At 36.7% G+C, this 17,822-nt stretch overlaps 2 protein-coding genes across 2 annotated transcripts; both read left to right on the top strand.

Annotated features, from left to right (window-relative positions):
- Positions 1-7,320: 7,320 nt before the first annotated feature.
- Positions 7,321-9,537, top strand: LOC145698826 (uncharacterized). Its single transcript, XM_081776045.1, has 10 exons — positions 7,321-7,623; positions 7,755-7,862; positions 7,904-8,110; positions 8,154-8,231; positions 8,275-8,344; positions 8,384-8,478; positions 8,517-8,594; positions 8,637-8,684; positions 8,727-9,361; positions 9,407-9,537. Exons 2-9 carry the CDS (start codon positions 7,835-7,837, stop codon positions 8,849-8,851), a joined length of 729 nt encoding a protein of 242 aa, XP_081632171.1. The 5' UTR covers positions 7,321-7,623; positions 7,755-7,834; the 3' UTR covers positions 8,852-9,361; positions 9,407-9,537.
- A 4,614-nt stretch (positions 9,538-14,151) lies between these two features.
- Positions 14,152-14,787, top strand: LOC145699870 (uncharacterized). Its single transcript, XM_081777122.1, has 3 exons — positions 14,152-14,270; positions 14,313-14,387; positions 14,433-14,787. The coding sequence occupies exons 1-3, from the start codon at positions 14,160-14,162 to the stop codon at positions 14,754-14,756; spliced, it is 510 nt and encodes a 169-aa protein (XP_081633248.1). The 5' UTR covers positions 14,152-14,159; the 3' UTR covers positions 14,757-14,787.
- Positions 14,788-17,822: the final 3,035 nt, after the last annotated feature.

Here is a 17,822-nt window from a genome sequence, read left to right as displayed (position 1 = left end):
GTTCAAAAACTGCCGAAATCACAAAAAGCAGGGACTACCTCCTTAACCCAAACTTAAACACAGCCCGAAACCTAAACTCAATTGTGAACCTAGTATCAATCCCAGACAAGTTACCAAAAATGAATGAAATGGAAGAAACTCGGGTGTCCTCCCAATCCCAGGGATTCGAAAGGTCAAATCCGAAGTGTTCTAGAAACGCTTCAGTGTTATATATTTAAAATTTTAAAACAAAAATATTCTCAAAAAAGGGTTAGGGTAATCCCCGGGATAACTAATCAACAATTTTTGAAAAATCTGTTTTCGGAATCTCATTTTGACCTTATTATGAAAATTATGGATTCTACAGGTCATAAAACGATTTTGAGGCTTCATTTTTTGGGGGTCTATCTCGACTCTAATACCCTCAAAATCGCGTTTGAAAACTGACTTTTGGACGAAAAATGACGAAAAAAAAAACCGAATTTTGCTGAAATTTAAGATTTTCGTTGGTCAAAAAATGGTCCGAACAAGTTTTAATGATGTATTGAACTTTTAGGCACACTCAGAAGCCAAAATATGGCTGTCGTGATATTTTCGATTTTTCGAATTAATTTGTTAACGGCGGGGGGTCTTTCTTTAAATTATAAAGTTTATTAGTTATATTATTTAAAGTTATATTAGTTTAAAACTAAGTTAGGGTTAGGCTAGAGACCACAAAAACAAATCCTATCCTTATTGGGGCGTTCTAGAGTCGTCGAAAATGGCCAGTGGTCATTGACCAGCCTCCGAATCCCGGGGTTTTCGGCATAACCCCGGGATTCCCTTTATAGGTGAAGGGAGGGGGTCCTTAAAGTTCAAATAATTTTTCGCGATGGTTATCTTGAAAATTATTTCCAAACATTTGTTTCACAATAAAATAAAGAATCCTCCTCCCGTCAACGTTTTGGTCAATAAATAGAAAATTCGAAAAATGAAATATGAGGCCTTCTAGGAATGTCTTGGGGTTAAACTCATTATTTTAACTTGTAAGTTGCAATTTTTTTTGGTTTTTAATGGATTTTTTAAGTTATACACACTTAGATCCAGGGATCTAACTTTTTTCGCAAAAATCGCAGTAAGCGAATATTTTGCGATTGCAATGCGAAATTTCGCAGAAAATTCGCAATCGCAAAAATGTTTTCGATCAAATCGCAATCGCATCGCAATCGCAGCTCAGTTTTTGCTAATGGTTCGCAAATTGCGATTTTTTTGCGAATTTCGGTCTTATCAAAACGCTCCCTTGTTATTCTTACATGGGTTTTCTTTGACTGAGAGCCTATTATCTATGTTCCAAAAGCTGAATTGAAAGCCTGACTTCAAAAATTCTTTTGTAATTCCTTGAAAATTAATTTTTTTACGCTAAAATTCCGAAAATAATGACAAAATCTCAATTCGAGAAAAATTCGCAATTCGCGAAAAAAATCGCAATCGCATCGCAATTTGCGGAGTATTCTGCGTCGCAATCGCATCGCAATCGCAATTGATTTTCGACAAAAATTTAGATCCCTGCTTAGATCGTTAAAATTTAAATGCTTCGATAATAAGACAATCAACATATTTTATTCATTTATGAACATATATAAATTTTGCAATTTGTTCATCTGCGAAAAAAAAACAATAGAATAAATGATAAAAATAGTATTTCTTTTATTTTTTTTTCAGAAAGGAGTTTTACTAGTCCTTGCATGGTCCGTTCCATTCACCATAATCGAGATTATCAAGTACAACGACAAGTGAACCAGAAAGGATACATTTAAGGTAATCGAAGATGATTAAAGGATTCAAGAGATGATAAAATTTTAAATCTAATTCCTCAACGAGAATATTCCATACAGGTTTTGCAGCGTAAATAGCAGAACCATGTTGCCACCACGATCCTGTGACGAGGGATTCTCCGATTTGTTCGCCGAAACATTTAAAATCCAAGAATTTGCATCCACTAAAATGCAATTTAATATCGAGTCCCATAAAGATCGTGAGCTCTTACTCGGCAGCATTAAGGGCAATGTAGAGGAAATTAACAACGGCAGGACAATAACGATTATTCCAATCTTCGTTTTTTCTTTGAGTTGCAATCGTCATCATATTGTTTTTTTGGTCAGTGTTACATTTGGCATGTGAGTACCCTACAAAGAAAGAAATTTATTGAAAAAAAAATTCTTAACGCTTGAACGCATATTGCGCTGATTTCTTCGCAGAGCCCCTTTGAAGCTCGATACCTCATACTTTGCTTGACGAAAATTTTAAATGGAACCCCACTTTAGGAGCCCTTTTTCGATGAGGAATTCGAATCTGGTATCAAAAAAAAATTTTTAACGTCAGAATAAAAATTTGGCTTAAGAAAGAAAATTTCCGATTTTTTCGTATCATGCTTTTAAGCTTTACAACAAAACTTTTTTCTGCATTTGTTCTTGAGATTAATGAAACAGAAAAAGAAATGGAAAAAACTGGTTAATTTTCAGGTAATTTTAGAAATCACTATCTTTCGCGAGGTTCGGGTTAGGGTTAGTATTAAGAACTATTATGGGCTTGTTTGCAAGTGTCTGAGCTTCATTTTCATAGCTTTGATTTATTCCAATCTCGACCACAATCGTCGCTAGAGCGCTCTAAAGGTTCTGCGCAGAATATGCGTTCAGCAGGAAAAAATTTCGTGCGTTCATGCGTTAAAAAGTCGCGCAGAACTTATATAGGTAAACCCTTCTTCTTAAAATCCGGATGTTTTAAGACTCTTCAAATTTATGCAAATTCAAACAAGCTGTCTGCCAACCAGACAGAAATACATGTAACCTACCTTCATCTGGATGATTGTCGACGATTAAAAAACATCTGTCATGAATTAAACAAGACGGTTGCAAATGACATGTTTTAATGATGACCTCTTCATTAACCCTCTTCAAAACTCGTGCAACCTTGTCGATGACATATTCAGGGCAAATACCCAATAGATCGTTCTTGAATATCTGCTTGAACTCGTGAACTTCTGTCGGAATTGAGCAGGGTCTTGTTTTGTTCGGCAAAATGTGGTCCCAACATTTGTCCGAAAGTGGTGTTGAATCTTTGCAACTAAATTTTATGTTACTTTTAACGCATGTGCGAATTGGCCCCTTTTTTCGAATGTCATTGATATCATGTCATTTTTGACATACTATTTTGATCATAGAAATTTTTCGCATATAATGAATGATTACAACGACGCAAATCTAATGTCTATCAAGGCTCGCTTAATCAAGCTTTAGAGCGAGTACAAGCATTAAAAGTCGAGTTAAAGCTGTAGCTCAGAAATTGAGTAGGACCTTGAGCGAGACTTGTGAGCGAGTGCTCCTATAAAAGCTCCTAATCATGCCCATTTAAGATGAGCCATTAAACCTGAGTCTGCCCTAAAACTTGAAAAATCGGAAAGCGTCATTGTCAGAACTTCGGAAAAAGAACTGAATTTTTATTTTAAGTTTAACTTACTATTTGTCAATAACATTCGTCGAGTCCGTTCTAGTCAGATCCTTCCAATCGTCAACAATGCATTTGTCGCCTTTTCGGGTCCGTTTGACATAAGCGTATTTATCTACAAAATAAATTTAAAAATAAAAAAATTTGGCACCTCTCAAGCTGAACAGAGGCGGCTGCTTATTAGAATTTAGTAAATGGCATGAGCCACCAGATCTTAAACAGTTCAGTTGAGCTACGGGCTTATGGTTTGCTTGAATAAGATTGCGCACTAACCATTTTCAGCTAAGGCCCGAAAGAAGAGAAAGTGGCCACCTTCAGAAATGAATTTCCTTCTAGAATTTGCGCGCAAAGGCCGTAGGCCCGCAGCGTGCTCTCAGACACTGAAGCTTTGTCTTTAAATGATGATCTTTTTCATGACTAAGCAGAGTAGTACTGCGTTTGTGAAGAATAAATCTGTTTTTGCAGAATAATTTACTTTTGCAGAATTGTTCTGCATTCGGCAGAATATTTCTGCAAAGCGCAAAATTGTTCCTCTCTTATCAGATTTTTTCTTTTTTTTTATGTACAGTCAGAGTCCAAAATAAGGGACACCAAGATAAGGGACTTTTTTGCTCAAAATACCGAAAATCAGCGGCAGAAAAAAATCGAATTTAAGGGACTTTCTGAGATAAGTAAGCTTTTTCTGTTTGTTGATTGCTAATAAAAGGTATCAATAACCTTGATTTCAAGCAGTTATGCGGCAAACGGAAGTCATTCGCCTTTCAGAATATGTTTTCCTCTTTCAAAAATGTCTTCAAAACCACAAAAACAATAAATTAAGCTTATTTTTCCGCTAAAAATATACTTCGAAAAATTTGGCAGCGACATATTTTTGCTTTGATGACCCAATTTAAGGGACTTTTTCGAAAATTTTGGAGCAAAAAGAGTTTCTTATTTTGGACTCCGACTGAGAATAGTTCTGCATGCAGAAAAATTTCGAGCTCCTCCCGTTTCAGCAATGCAAATGTATATTGAGGGAATTTTACCTTTTGAAATTATTTTTTGTTTATTTTAAGATCTTACCGGTATTGCCTGGACATTTTAATTTCATATCCTTGCATGGTTTTTCTTCGGTTCTGGTCTTGAATTATGATTGCAAGCTTGCGCAGCAGCGAAAAAGAGGTAAATGAGAAACTTCATCGTTTGAATTGGCCAACAAAATTTGACGAATTTATATCAGAAGTTGAACCTTTCGGTCTCAATAGCGCTATCCAAGCAATTTTTCTTGCAAGATTGCAGTTCATGAGCGCCGCGGCAGAAATGCTCCGCGACGCCTGAGTTCTCATTTTAAAAGAGGAAAGAAAAAGGCGAATTTCAAGCAAGATGTTTGTTTTCATTCCTTTTTTCTTTCAAGGCGCCTCTGCACAGGTAAAAATATTAAGAAAGCTCGACAAATTTTCACTTATGTTTTTAGACAAAATTTAAAGTTGCTTTTCTCAGTAGAAAGACAGTAGTCGAGAACTAACGGGCAATTTTAACGCTTGATCAAGGCATTAATATTGGAAGTTAAAGATTTATTTGTGATGCTGAATCGCTGATTCACCTTTCTATTACGCTTATGCTCAAAATAATGTATTAAAAATAAATAACATAAATAAAAATAAATAACATAATAATAAATAAATAACGTATTTAGTGCAACTCGGAAAAATTAACCTATTCGACTCAACCATGGGAAGCTTTCACCACGGAATGGATATCTGTTCCAACATACGCCGACGGGAATGTAAATCATGTTTTTAAACTTGATGGAATAAGAGAACGGATTTCATTTTTCAATAATTTCCATTTGAGTCGACGCTTAAATAGCAGAAAAAATATTGTCTTTTACTTTTGCAATCGATCAATTTATGTGTTAGAAATGATAGAATTAAAAGATTTCGTTCGTCTAAGTTTTTAATGAAATTCGATAAAGAAAAGATATTTGCACCGGCTTTCGAATCATGGCCAATCACGATGATTTCGTCCTTCGATCTTCTATTTTCAACGGCGTTCCTTATGAACCGGAAAATTCAACTTTTATAGGAAACAGTCTACAAAAAATTTTCTCATAATATCGATTTTAAAATTAAATGTGTTAAATGTTATAAAGAAATGGAAAATGATAGCTGTGAACATTTCGGCAAATGCGACGTTCGTCTTTGCTGTCCACCTTTTTCGGAAGAAGGAATTGATTCTTTCGGCTTTTTCAGCTGCGACGATGACGCAGAAAGACCCGAAGACGGCAGAATTTTTGAAAATGCAGAAGGAGGGCCCTTTTATACCCCCTATTTTGAAGGATTCGATCTTGTTGAAAAGAAAAGGAACATTCTTTTGGATGACGCGAATTTTCGTTTCGACATTTGTCAAGCTTTCGCGGCTCAGCAAGTCGACGACTCTTTTCAATTGAACTCGTTTCTTTTTGCTCAAAGCTTTTTCGAGGAAAGCAATCTAGCCGACTACGAGATCGAGAATGATCAAATGCGATTTTGCTGTTCAGGATCCGTCCATCCCGATATTCAACTCGATTCTTTAGTCGATGCTTATGTCGAAAAAATTGAGAACATTAATGTCTTCAAAAGAGCGAAACGAAATAAACGATTCCAGAAAAAAACCATTCAAGCTCTTGAACAAAAAAGGAGACAAATGAAGAACGAATTCAAGAAAAAACAAGATAATTGTCTTTTCTCTCATTTAGCTGAAATAAAGTAAGTCGATTAATCTTTCGATTATTCAATCACTTTCATCAATTTTTTAATTATAATTTTTCAAGACTATCGACTGCGGAAAAAATCGAAGACTACACAATTGAAATTTTCGACAACTTGGAAGTATGGGCAACTCAATACACTTCTCGCTGCGACGAAAAAGAATCAAAATTCACAATTAAAACAGTTCAGTCTTTAATGAATTTGAAGACGAAACTTCTTCTTAAATTCTGATTCGAAAATAAACATAATTGTCTCATAAAAATCCTTTTTTCCACATTTTATATTCTTTGAGCTTCTATAAAAATTTTTTTAGTTGAAAGGCAATTAATCTTAATAAAAATAATAAAAAAATCGGATAAAGACTTAAGGACCCCCCCGTCAACAATTTTCGAAAAATTTATTTTCGGAATTTCAAAATTTTGACCCCAGAATTGGATTCTACGGGTCAAAAAACGATTTTGAGGCTTCATTTTTTCGGGGTCTATCTCGACTCTAACACCCTCAAAATCGCGTTTGAAAATCGGACTTTTTGAGGAAAAATGACGAAAAAGTCCAAATTTTGCAAAATTTCAGATTTTTCTTGGTCAAAAGGTGCTCCCAACAAGTTTTTATGATAAATTGATCTTCCAGGAACACTTAGAAGCCAAAATATGGCATTTTTGAAATTTTCCATTATTTGAGGAAAATCGTTGACGGGGGTTCCTTAAGGAGGTAGATACCAAGAATTGGGATTTTCATTCATATTTTTGTCCCAAATATAAAAAAGTTACACCCTTGTTTCATTTTGAAAAGAAAAAATTAAGACCTTTTTCAAATATCTATGGAAGCCGAAATTTCGGATTTCAAAGTCAAGGAATTTCTCGTCAAAGATTGCTGACTTTCCTAAAATGGTCATAATGGCGACAATCGGAGGTGCCCGATTTGCATTGTCGCACCTCAAAAGCTCAAAAAATCTTTATTTTTGGTTTCCAGAGGAAATAGATAATTGCCTGAAATGATTTTTGAGCAGAAAAAATAAGGGAGTTACTATGTTAAAAATGAAAGAAAACACTGACAGGAAATCCGATTCTTCATATCTAGCCCCTTTCGCAAGCTGTGCAATTTTCTCGTTCATGGGGCGCTTGTTACATATTGCAATTCCTTACATAAGGCGAAAGTTCCACAAGTGCCTTACGATTGGCGCTGCAGTGGAATTAGTGATTAACCAGGCGTAAACTCGCTTTCAATAGTTAACCATCTCGATACCACCACGCTTCAATAATATTTTTATGACAACCATGATATTCAAGTTTTTATCAATCGACTGAATTTATAAATGGCTGCAATTGAGAAATCGGCAAATCAGGTGGTCGGCCAGACAATCCAAAACGGACAAGATGTGGATATTTGGAAGAAACCGATTTGTCCTTCAAAAAGAAGCAAAAAACCGGATGTAAGTAGAGAGAGAATAACTCAAATTGATCTTTACTGACGCAATTAAAAATGAATCAAAGCGTTTTTTACGCTCTATTTGGTACGCCTTTATATAAATCAAGAAAACGACTTACTTAGAATCGAATTCAGGTCAAGAAGCCAAACAAGAGAATCGCTCTTGAAACAGACAAAGAAGTCAAAAGGATGAAAAACAACGAGGCTGCCCGGAAATGCAGAGAAAAAGACGCATGAAAACCTGTAAGACTCATTAAAACGGCTCTTTTATCGTGAACTTCTAGTGGGATACATAAAGGAAGCAAAGGAAGCAGTTGCATTCAACTCTTACATAAGAAAGAAACTCCTGAACTTTTATCTTGGGCTCAAAAATGAAGAATATGTTTTTGTAAATTTTGATGAAAAATTGAGCCAAAATCAGAAAGCTTCAGGAAAAAACATTCCTCCAAATTCGATGCTCTTTAATTCTTCCAAAGCTTGCAATTTCCTTGGTAAGTTTTTCGACTCTTTTTATTGGTTACAATGAAATCATAGATGACTTCCTTGAAAAATCAACTGAAGCGAAGAAAATGGTGGTTAATGATCAGATGATGGAGCATCATCACATTTTCGGTATCAAATAAAATGAATATTAGTTTGATGATCAACTATTAAGCAATTGGACGAGAAACATTGAGAATACAAAAAATGCTTCATCAGCATAAGCTTGCTAAGCAAGTCGCCAGGTTTTTCCATTTTCTTATTTTCCTCTATGTTTTCTTCAGTCTGAACGCGTCAACCCCAAACTCGGTGTCTTCGCCTTCATCAACGAATTCGAGCAATTCGAATAGCTCCAACTCCCCACCGCAGAATAATTCCGGTGAGTCATTAATACATCTTCTTCAATTGATAGTTCAGACGAAATTTCGACTCCAACATCATCAACGACTTCTGATAGAACTGATGCTGGATCAAATAACTCTGAGGAGAGTTTCGGTAAGCACCTTATAAAACAAGCAATCTTGATAGGAAAATAAGGGTCTGACGAAACGAGAAAAGATGACAAAAGTCCTGATCCTCCACCCGGTAATTTAACCCTCTTAACAACGATTACAAAGCTCAAATTAGACATCATCAACATCGATTCTCCGTCAACATCAAAAAAGCCCGCGCTGGATAAGCTAGCCCAATTCTCATTAGGAACTAGCGTTATCAATCTAAAAAATGAATCGTTACGAAGCGAAATACGTTAGACAAAAAGCGTTGATAAAAAGAGACCCGCCATCGAATTCGAGAAATCTTAGCTTTATTTAACCCTAGGCACTGAGTTGTGAATTACATACAACTACAGTTGTTCGTTATTTTTTCTCGCTCCGGCGACCCGTCAGTAGCTTTTTTTGATGTAGCTAGAGTAGTTTAATGGTCTTTTCTCCAAAAGACTTACAAGAACTACTGTATAGAATATACAGTAAGATATGCTCTAGCTAACCAATTATCAGGTGCGAGTTAAAATTCGGAGAAAACTTTTAGCGTCAAATTTGTTGAGAGAACTTGAACTCGTAAAAGTTAAAAGCAGTTTAAAGCCCTTGAAAAACGAGGGATAATTTTTGTGTGGCTGATGGGTTGCCTGGTTCGGTAATTTGTCTTGGATCAACCCAAGCAAGGCTAAGAACTGGCGAAAAAAACGCTTATCTTTTTCGATAAGAAAGGACAATTTCATATTCTTCCGAGCAGAAGCATGGCTCCACGATCATCACAAGAAGGTCTCATTATAACTTTTTCTCAACCTGTTATATTTTTTTCTCTAGAAACACCGCGGAATACTCTGATGCCGACAACGAGAAACGACTCTTCAGAAGCAAAAACATGTTGAATATTTCTTCTTTTTCAAATCTAGATTTTCATTTTTTCTGATTTCCGATGCGTTCTCTTCCTTGATTTCAATAAATAATTTTATGTCAAAAGATTGTTTCAGAACCCACGGGAGCATTTAATTTTGAAGCGGATAACACTCGATGAGCGTCAACTCTGATCTGCCCTCACTCTCGTCATCCTTCTGAGGCTGACGTGAGTCGGCATGAAAATCCCGTGTCGTCCACTTATGTAAATCGAATGAGTCGCCAAGTCGAAACCTCTTCTAGCCCTTCACGTTGCACAACCAGAACGCAAAAATTCAGTACCCAAATTTCATTAAAACTTATCTTCAAAGTAGAACTTGTTGAAAAATTGATTTTCAAGGAAAATTTTCATAAAAAATCGAATATTTTCGGTCCTTTTTTTTGGTCAAATTTTCGACCAATGAAATTATTTTATTCAAATTTTGCCACTAAAAATCGATTTTTGTCGTATTTTATGTCTATTCCAGCCTTTTTGGTCTTTCAGAAAAAGGGGCTTTGGAATTTCTCATTATCGAAATTCGAAGTTCCTAAGGTGCTAACGGTCGATAATGAGCCTTTTCGTTGAGAGTGTAATCACAGTTAGGACACCCCGTTCACGTGATTTGCAATTTTCAGACTCTTCGTAATTCTGCGGCCCAATTAGTAAGCTTGTTTTAGTCAATTAGCGTAAATTGATTTGTTGACGCCTTGATTTTCGCAAGACCATGATTTCGATCAACACAAGAGTCAAGACTTGCGCGTTTTAAGCGAAACCGCAGCTTGTTGGGAGACAACACCGTTTCGTGCTCCGGGGTCAGGAGCAGGTCGGAACCGCCGCGTGAAATCCAAATAGAGGGACGCGATTCTGTTTGTTGACGGCACTGCCTGGCGAAGACGGATTACGAGTTTTTAGAGGACTCGAAATTGAAAATCAAAAAATGAAAAAGAAAATCGAAAAATCGACTTCTAAAAAAGCCAAATTTGCTGATCGAAATCAACAACGGATCAAGACGCTGCACCAAATAATAAAAGAACTTAATTCCTCTTATCTTACATTCTCAACACGCTGCTCTATTGCCGAGATAGAGGCTTTATCGCAGAGCTAGAACTAGCTTGCTTTTTATGGACATTTAACTCGCTCACTTGAGAGAGGCTTCCTTTCTCCCAACGATGCCTGGATAAGCCGCTAGTTTTGAACTGATAAGGGAGAAGGGATTTGCATAGTTTGCGTTTCCGCAACTGGAGTGGCTTCAATAGAAAAAAAATAAGAAGCAGAAAAAAAAATTAGATGAAAAAAAAATTTTTCATAAAAAATGAGAAAAAAATTTTTTTTTTCAAAAAAATAATAAAAAATTTTTCAAAAAAAGTTAAAAATTTTTCAAATTTCTAAAAAAAATATTTTTTTAATTTTAAAAAAATATTATTTTTTTTTCTCGTCCGATTTTGAATTTGGCTGATCTCCAAAGAATCCGCCATCCCCGTAACAGAGCACTTATTAACTCTCGAACTGTCAAATTTGACCATTTCCGGCGCGCGATTATCCATCAAGCTCGAATTTTTAAATTTCTAGTCGCCGAAAAATTTTCATGTCAAGTAGCTTGGTTTGCGCTCATTTTCAGATTGATTTTATCTTAATTATCGAAGACAAGGGCTGAAGCTCTATTGTTTTGCTATTGACCCTTATTTTTCGTGTCGAACATGTGCTGAGCGCAGCTCTAAACCTTCTCCTCCCCCATCTTCTAATCACCGACGAAGGGAGAAAAAACAAAAACAAAGAAGGCGAGGTCCAGGGTCCATCGACTATGGAGATTTATCATTTTCAGAATGAATTATAAATGTCGCTCTGTCGCCCTTAATTTATGGATAAGTATTTTATTAGCTATTCGATAGAAAGAACTTCTGGGCTCGGCAACCTGTGTTAAAAACCTGAGTCAGGGTATGATAAAGCTTTTTTAGAAACGAAGCATTTTCATACCCTGACTCAGGTTTTTTACACAGGTCGCCGAGTCCTCAGATAAAAAAAGAGTTCCAGAAAAGGGATGGCGTCTGGAACTGACAAAAATTTTGATAAATTTTGCGCGGGCGGCAACTCAGCTTCTGATTGGCAGATTTGCCGAATCAAGGCTTCTGATTGGTTCAGAATTTCAACGCAAAATTTGTCGAAAGTTTTGTCGATTTTTTGTCGAAAATATTTTGTCGATTTTTTGTCGAATTTTCGTCGAAAAATTTGTCGAAATCATGGGTAAAACAAAATAATAAGGGGTATCCTCTTAATTTATTCAAGTTGATAATTACAGAAGTAAAATTTTTCAAAGCAAAGATCAGAATATAAATCCCCCTCTTTGATCGACCAAATCCATTTCCTAAGAAAGTTATTCTAGCCCAAGGTGGCTCAAACTCTTCAAAAAAACTTCCTTTGAGTTGTCTTTTTTTTTCCATATTCCTGTTGTGCCAACAAAGGTGTTCTTTTATGCCTTGGATTTCGGCAACAGAAACATCAATAGAGCGCGTCCGGCGCAATATCTTTAACGCGCTCTTAGGCACGCAGCGCTTTTACTGACGAAAATGCAAGTGTTTTGGTAATACGAGATTTTTTGACAGAACTGCAGCCAGCAATTGATAATCTTATAAGCGCGAAAATAAAGATATTAAAGCACTTTCCCATCCAAAAAGTGGCATGGGTTCAAAAACTGCAATCTTCACAACTTTGGCTCCTTCAAGACAGCTGTGGACAATTGCATCAACCCTCTGACAAAAAAGCCACTTTCTAACATCCAAACCGTTCTTGTTCTTGTTATGTTGGGTTTAGAACCGCTGTCAAAGGTGCTATTTCCGTCTGAAAGCTGTGGCGTTTTTTTCTGTTGCGCGTTTACATAATTCGATTTGACGCCGAAATTGAGGCGAACCTGCCGACCCAAAACACAAAGACCTTTTTGCGCAAAACGAGCGATTCGGACAGCCCTTCCGATAACTGGATTAATGTTTTCGGATAACAAGCGGAGTTTTTGAACTTCTGGCTTCAAAAGATGTTCAACTGAAATATAAGGAGCTGGCGATATTTCGACCCGAAAATATCTTTCGAAAAAATTTTCATCTGCTCCAAGTATCACTTTATAATTCAAGTGCCACCCCTAAGATGGCACCTGTTTGCTTTTTAGACCCTTCAACCCTGCTCTTAGCTTATTCACTTAACAAATTTAGCGAGTTATTTTCAATTTTGGAATCCCAAACTTACAACAACCCGATTATTCAACCGAAAATTTTCATCATAAACATCCGTTTCCGCGAAATTTTGAAATCCATAATCCTTAATTGCATGAAATGAGCTTTGGAGATTTTTGGCTATGTTAAAAGACGGATTTAAAATTTAAATTGGAGAAGGAGATTCACCCATTTATCACCTGCTGATATAGAATTCAAATGAAAAAGGAGAAAAACGAGAAGAAGGGGGTTTTATCAGGGATAGATGCAGGTGCATTAATCTTGGCGAAAAATGGACTTCATTTTGGCGGCTTTCCAGACTTTTTCAAAAACCATAAATGCTCTATGGCTCTATTTTTTGTGGATGTTTAATAATTTTTTCAGTTCATTTTTGATATAATGAGTTCAAAATCGTCGAAAAAAACAAAAGAAAAATGAAAAATATTTTTTCTCAAATTTCCCAAAAATCTGAAAAATTAACCCGTTGCGCGTGTTTGGCGTAAAATTACCCACACCAAGAGGTGCAATGAGAAAACTTATTAAAATTGCGTGAATTGGCGAGTCTCACGAATGTTGCAAAAATATCTACCTTCTCCGAAACCGCCGCTAGAATTCCGAAGCGACCATCTTTAAGGGGTTGATATCGCGACCAATTTTGGTTAAGTGATTAGCCCAAGAATCAAGAAAAGGCGACCGCTTGGTACTTGAACTTATCATCTTCGTAAAAGGATTTATCATGGGGGCATACCTAGGCTCGGCAACCTGAGTACCGGTAGAAAACCTGAGTCAGGGTCTGAAAGATCCAAAATTAAAAGCCGCGTAGCGGCTTTGTTTTATCGAAGCCGTAAAGCGGCTTCGCAATATTTATATCCAATCTAATTTTTAAATTATTGCGAAGCCGCTTCGCGGGTTCGTTTTTTCATGTTTGATCTCTCAGATCTTTCAGGTTTATTTCTCAGGTTGCCGAGCCCAGGGGCATACAATAAGACAAATGGATAGATAGAACTTTTTCTACAATAATTTATCTAAATTTAAAGAAAAAACATAAAAAGTCAAGTCCCTTAGCATTCGCCTTTTTTGTAGCAAACATACTTTGGAAGAGAAAGCAAACTTTAAATAATTGAATAGCGGTAATTTTGTCTGAAATGCAAATATTGCCTTTTTGCTGGGCACGAAATTTGTTGAGAATATCAGCATTCTTCAAAATTATGAAATTCTCTCTTTTTATTCTCCCTGTGCTCCTTTCTGCCGAAATCGGTAAAGCCAAAAAAGTATGCAAGAAAGAAGCGAAGAGATATTTGAATGAGTGTTTGGAGGAGTGCTCTGGAATCTCGGACAGACGATGTATATCAGAATGCAGGAATGAGGATAGAATCGATTAGCAAAAACCTAAAATGTGCCTTAGTATGGTTAGCACCTTTGTAATTGGCTTTATCATTTTAATATTTTTTTATATAATTCTATCCAAAAATCAAGGAAAGACATGAAAGCAATCAAGAATAGCTGCTTTGAAAAACTTGATGAACAAAAAGCCCAAGAAGATAAGCAAGAGAAAGTAAAACAAAAGATAATAAGCATTCTCCAAGGAAACCCGGTAATAATTATAAAAAAAATAACCTCGCTTTAACAATTCTAGGAATCACAACCAGTTGAGCCAGAAACCGAAAAAGAAACACAAATTCAATTATTTGAACAAGAGGCGGAACTTTTGGTTAGACAATTACTTCTTGATCGAAGTAAGACTTGATAATTTAAGGCAAAAGAAGATGAGATTGAAGTTTTGCGCTACCACAAAGAACAGCTCGAAAAGAAACTTGCAGCGGAGGCCAAACAGGAGTCAGATTTGCTGGCAGAGCAGATTGCAGTACTTTTGCAGCAGAAGAAAGAACTTGATGATTTAGCAGAAATAAGATTCCCATCAACTACTGAAACTATGACAACAACGACCACAACGACTAAAAAGTCCGGCTTGAAGACCTTTGGAAAAGTAATTGGTTGGATTTGTTTTGGAATTTTCTGCTGTTTTTTTGCTCTTTTTGTATTTGCTTGCTTCATACCACAAGGAAAAACGTTATCATAACAACCGCGAATGCCACGGCAAAAAATAAAATATCGAGTGAAAAATAAAATTTCTAGTAAATACGACTAAGTAAGATCTTCGTTCCCTAGTTATTGCAAAGAGAGAAAGTCCTCACTTGGCTTAGCCAGATCTGCTTGAACAAGGGCGCCATAAGTGGATTTTCAAAAGTCGCCATATATGGCGATGATTTTCTCGGGGCAATTGAATGAAATACTCGGTAGACTAACTGTTACAATATTGAAGATATTTTTAAATTTTTCGATAAAAATGGCTGTTTTCCAAAAAAGTTAGCATCGTCACTCAGCGGGACGTCCGGTTTTGTGTCGATTGGGCCCTCTTGAATCTATCTGACAAAAGCAGTTTTCATTCTTGAAGAAGTTTTTAGGTGCCCTTAGCAACCCGCCGCGCCAATTGAGCTTTATGCGCGGAGCTTCCGGTCGATTCCGCTTCATTAACAGGAAGTTGCCCATAATGCCAAAGAACCACTGCTCCGCGAAAAATCGATTCTTCATTGATTTTCAAGAGCCAGGCTTGAATTTTTATGTTGTTTTCTTCTTATTCTTTTATTGTTCCGTTTTTCTCAAAAGTCAAAAGTCTGATTTCAATTTTGAATCATAATTAACGACCAAGAACAACCTTGTCTCTCAGAAGAAAATACCGGGGTTATAAAATTTAAATGCTTTTAAGGCCGGATAGTTGTTAAATTCAAATCCATCACTTTTTGGGTCGTTTTTCCCACTTCTTCTTACTAGAACTTTTTGAAAGAAAAACAATGAAATAGTTAATAGAAAGAGATAGTCAAGATCAGAGTTCCGAATCACTTCATTTCAACTTCAATAAAGTTAACTTTGAAGTTAAAGTGATCAACTTTAAAAAAGTAACTTCACTTCACTTCATTTTTCTCGGAAAAAATATAACTACACTATAGGGACTATACTCTAGCGAGTAGATACTTTCAAACATAACTGCTCAAGCCTTGAAAAGTGTTACTCTCTGTTTCCTCTTATCTCCAGAGCTCAACGCTCACCTCTTCTGAATCTGAAATAAAACGACACATTCGCCTAAAACCTCGTCTCCTGAAATCACCCCCGAAATTGCAACTAGAGATTTGAATAAAGACAAGCTTAGAGATTCTAGAGAGCAGCTAGAGAGATAAACTTTAGTCTTTAATCTTTAGTCGCAGAATACTAGTCCCATTATTGGTGACTGAGTCCGTGGACCAAACTGACGAGTGTGAGTGTCACAGCAGAGAAAAACAAGCAAAGGTAAATTTGCAAAACAACAGAAAGATGGGGAAAGGTATAAGCCTCATCGACCTCAAAATAAGTCTTTCGACAACAAAGGCAAAGCTCTCCGATTGGGCAGATATTTTAGACAAAGATATCCTTGTTGGGAACCCCTCAAAAGAGGACATACTTTCTAGATTTACGGAAAGGGGTAACGCTGTCTCATTTGTGCTTTGCTACAAGGGTAATAAAGTGTTCATTTTCCCCGCAAAAATTGTAAAACTAGATGCAAACCTCTACTTAAGTCTAAGTTCAACCGATAACTTTTTCACTAAAGTAAAAGAATCCTATGGACATGTTAATATCTTACGGCATGCCAGAGACTAATGATTCATTCATTAAAAGTGCATATTTCAAGGGCTCCCAGAATCAAAGGCTAAAAGCGGATTAAAAGCCATCGCTACAGATGAGCTTGCTGAGCCAATTTCGAAATTCTACATATGCGATTTAATGACGGCTCCAGTATTACCAGGTGGGACAACTGTAGCTCAAGGAATGCCAGGGCCCACTTCACCAGGCCCAGTGATAACAAATCAGTCTTTCATACCAGGCAACCCACCAATCACGGTAATTTCAAGTTTACCATCTGAACCTAGAGTTTCGCATACGTCATACCCACCAAGGTCAAGGCGAGTGAAATTTGAATTTGACCAGCCAGAGCCCGATTATCAGCAGGGCCAACAAAGGTCTGAGCCAACACCAAACTCTTCTGAAATACCTGACCAAGAGAAGATTTTCTCACCAAGGCCAACCCCTACAGTTGAAATCAACAATCTTTCGCGAAACGAAAAGCCATTTTCAAAAATAAAGCTCCACCCATATGATGAATCACAAGACCTCTCTCGGTGGTTAGATAATAGCATGACTTTGCTTAAATACCTAGGAGTGTCAAATCTAGATCGAGTCATCGGTTGTCTTTTGGGTGAGCTTAACCCGCAACTTCAAGCAAAAGCGATAGAGGAATTGGCCAACCATCCAAAAGTTAAAACATTTGCCGAGTTTAAAAATATTTTATTGGGTACTTTCGCGATTTCCGAAAGCGAGAAAGAAAGGCAAATTGAGCGCTTAAATTACAGTCCTGATCAAGCGGTTAGAACCTTTTTCTTTTCGCTAAGAGGGCTTGTAGAAAATCTTCTAGGACCGGATACTGAGGCAAAGGTTCTAGATAAAATTACACTTTCTTACCTGAAAAAGAAGCTACCCGCATTTGTTACTCGCGAGGCAGCCTTTATCGCACTAACTGAAAAGAGCAAAGACGTGAATGAGATCCTAGCGATGGCCCAGACTATAATTGACATGAAAAACATAAAAACAATAGAGGTTAATAATTTTGCCCAAGAAAAACGACAAGCGCAAAAGAAACCCCGCACTTGTTGGTATTGTGGTTTAGTCGGGCATGTGAAAGCAGAATGTCGAAAAAGGCAGAAGGAAGAAGCAGAAAAAGATAAGAGCGGACCACAACGTTCTGAATCCACGAAACAGCGAAAAGAGCAGATCGTCTGTCGGCGGTGCCTAAAGGTTGGGCACAAAAGCCCCGAGTGCCGAACAAAACTGTAAGAAATCTAGACAGTCAATAACTAACAAATGTTGCCTATAATAACCATTCAACTAATCAATTATGACCTTCACAATGATAAAATCTTTTCTATGACACTGAATAACTGTCTCCTAGACAGTGGTGCTACAAATAATTTTATTAACAAATCTGTTTTAAATGCACATTTCCCAGCTCAAGAAAAACTAAAATCATATTCAGTTAACAATGCTATTCAATCTAATC

Source organism: Oikopleura dioica, chromosome 2, assembly GCF_907165135.1.
Source record: "Oikopleura dioica chromosome 2, OKI2018_I68_1.0, whole genome shotgun sequence".
Taxonomy (NCBI): Eukaryota; Metazoa; Chordata; class Appendicularia; order Copelata; family Oikopleuridae; genus Oikopleura; species Oikopleura dioica.
Note: the sequence above shows the minus strand (reverse complement) of the source record. Positions and strands in the feature narration are given on the sequence as shown.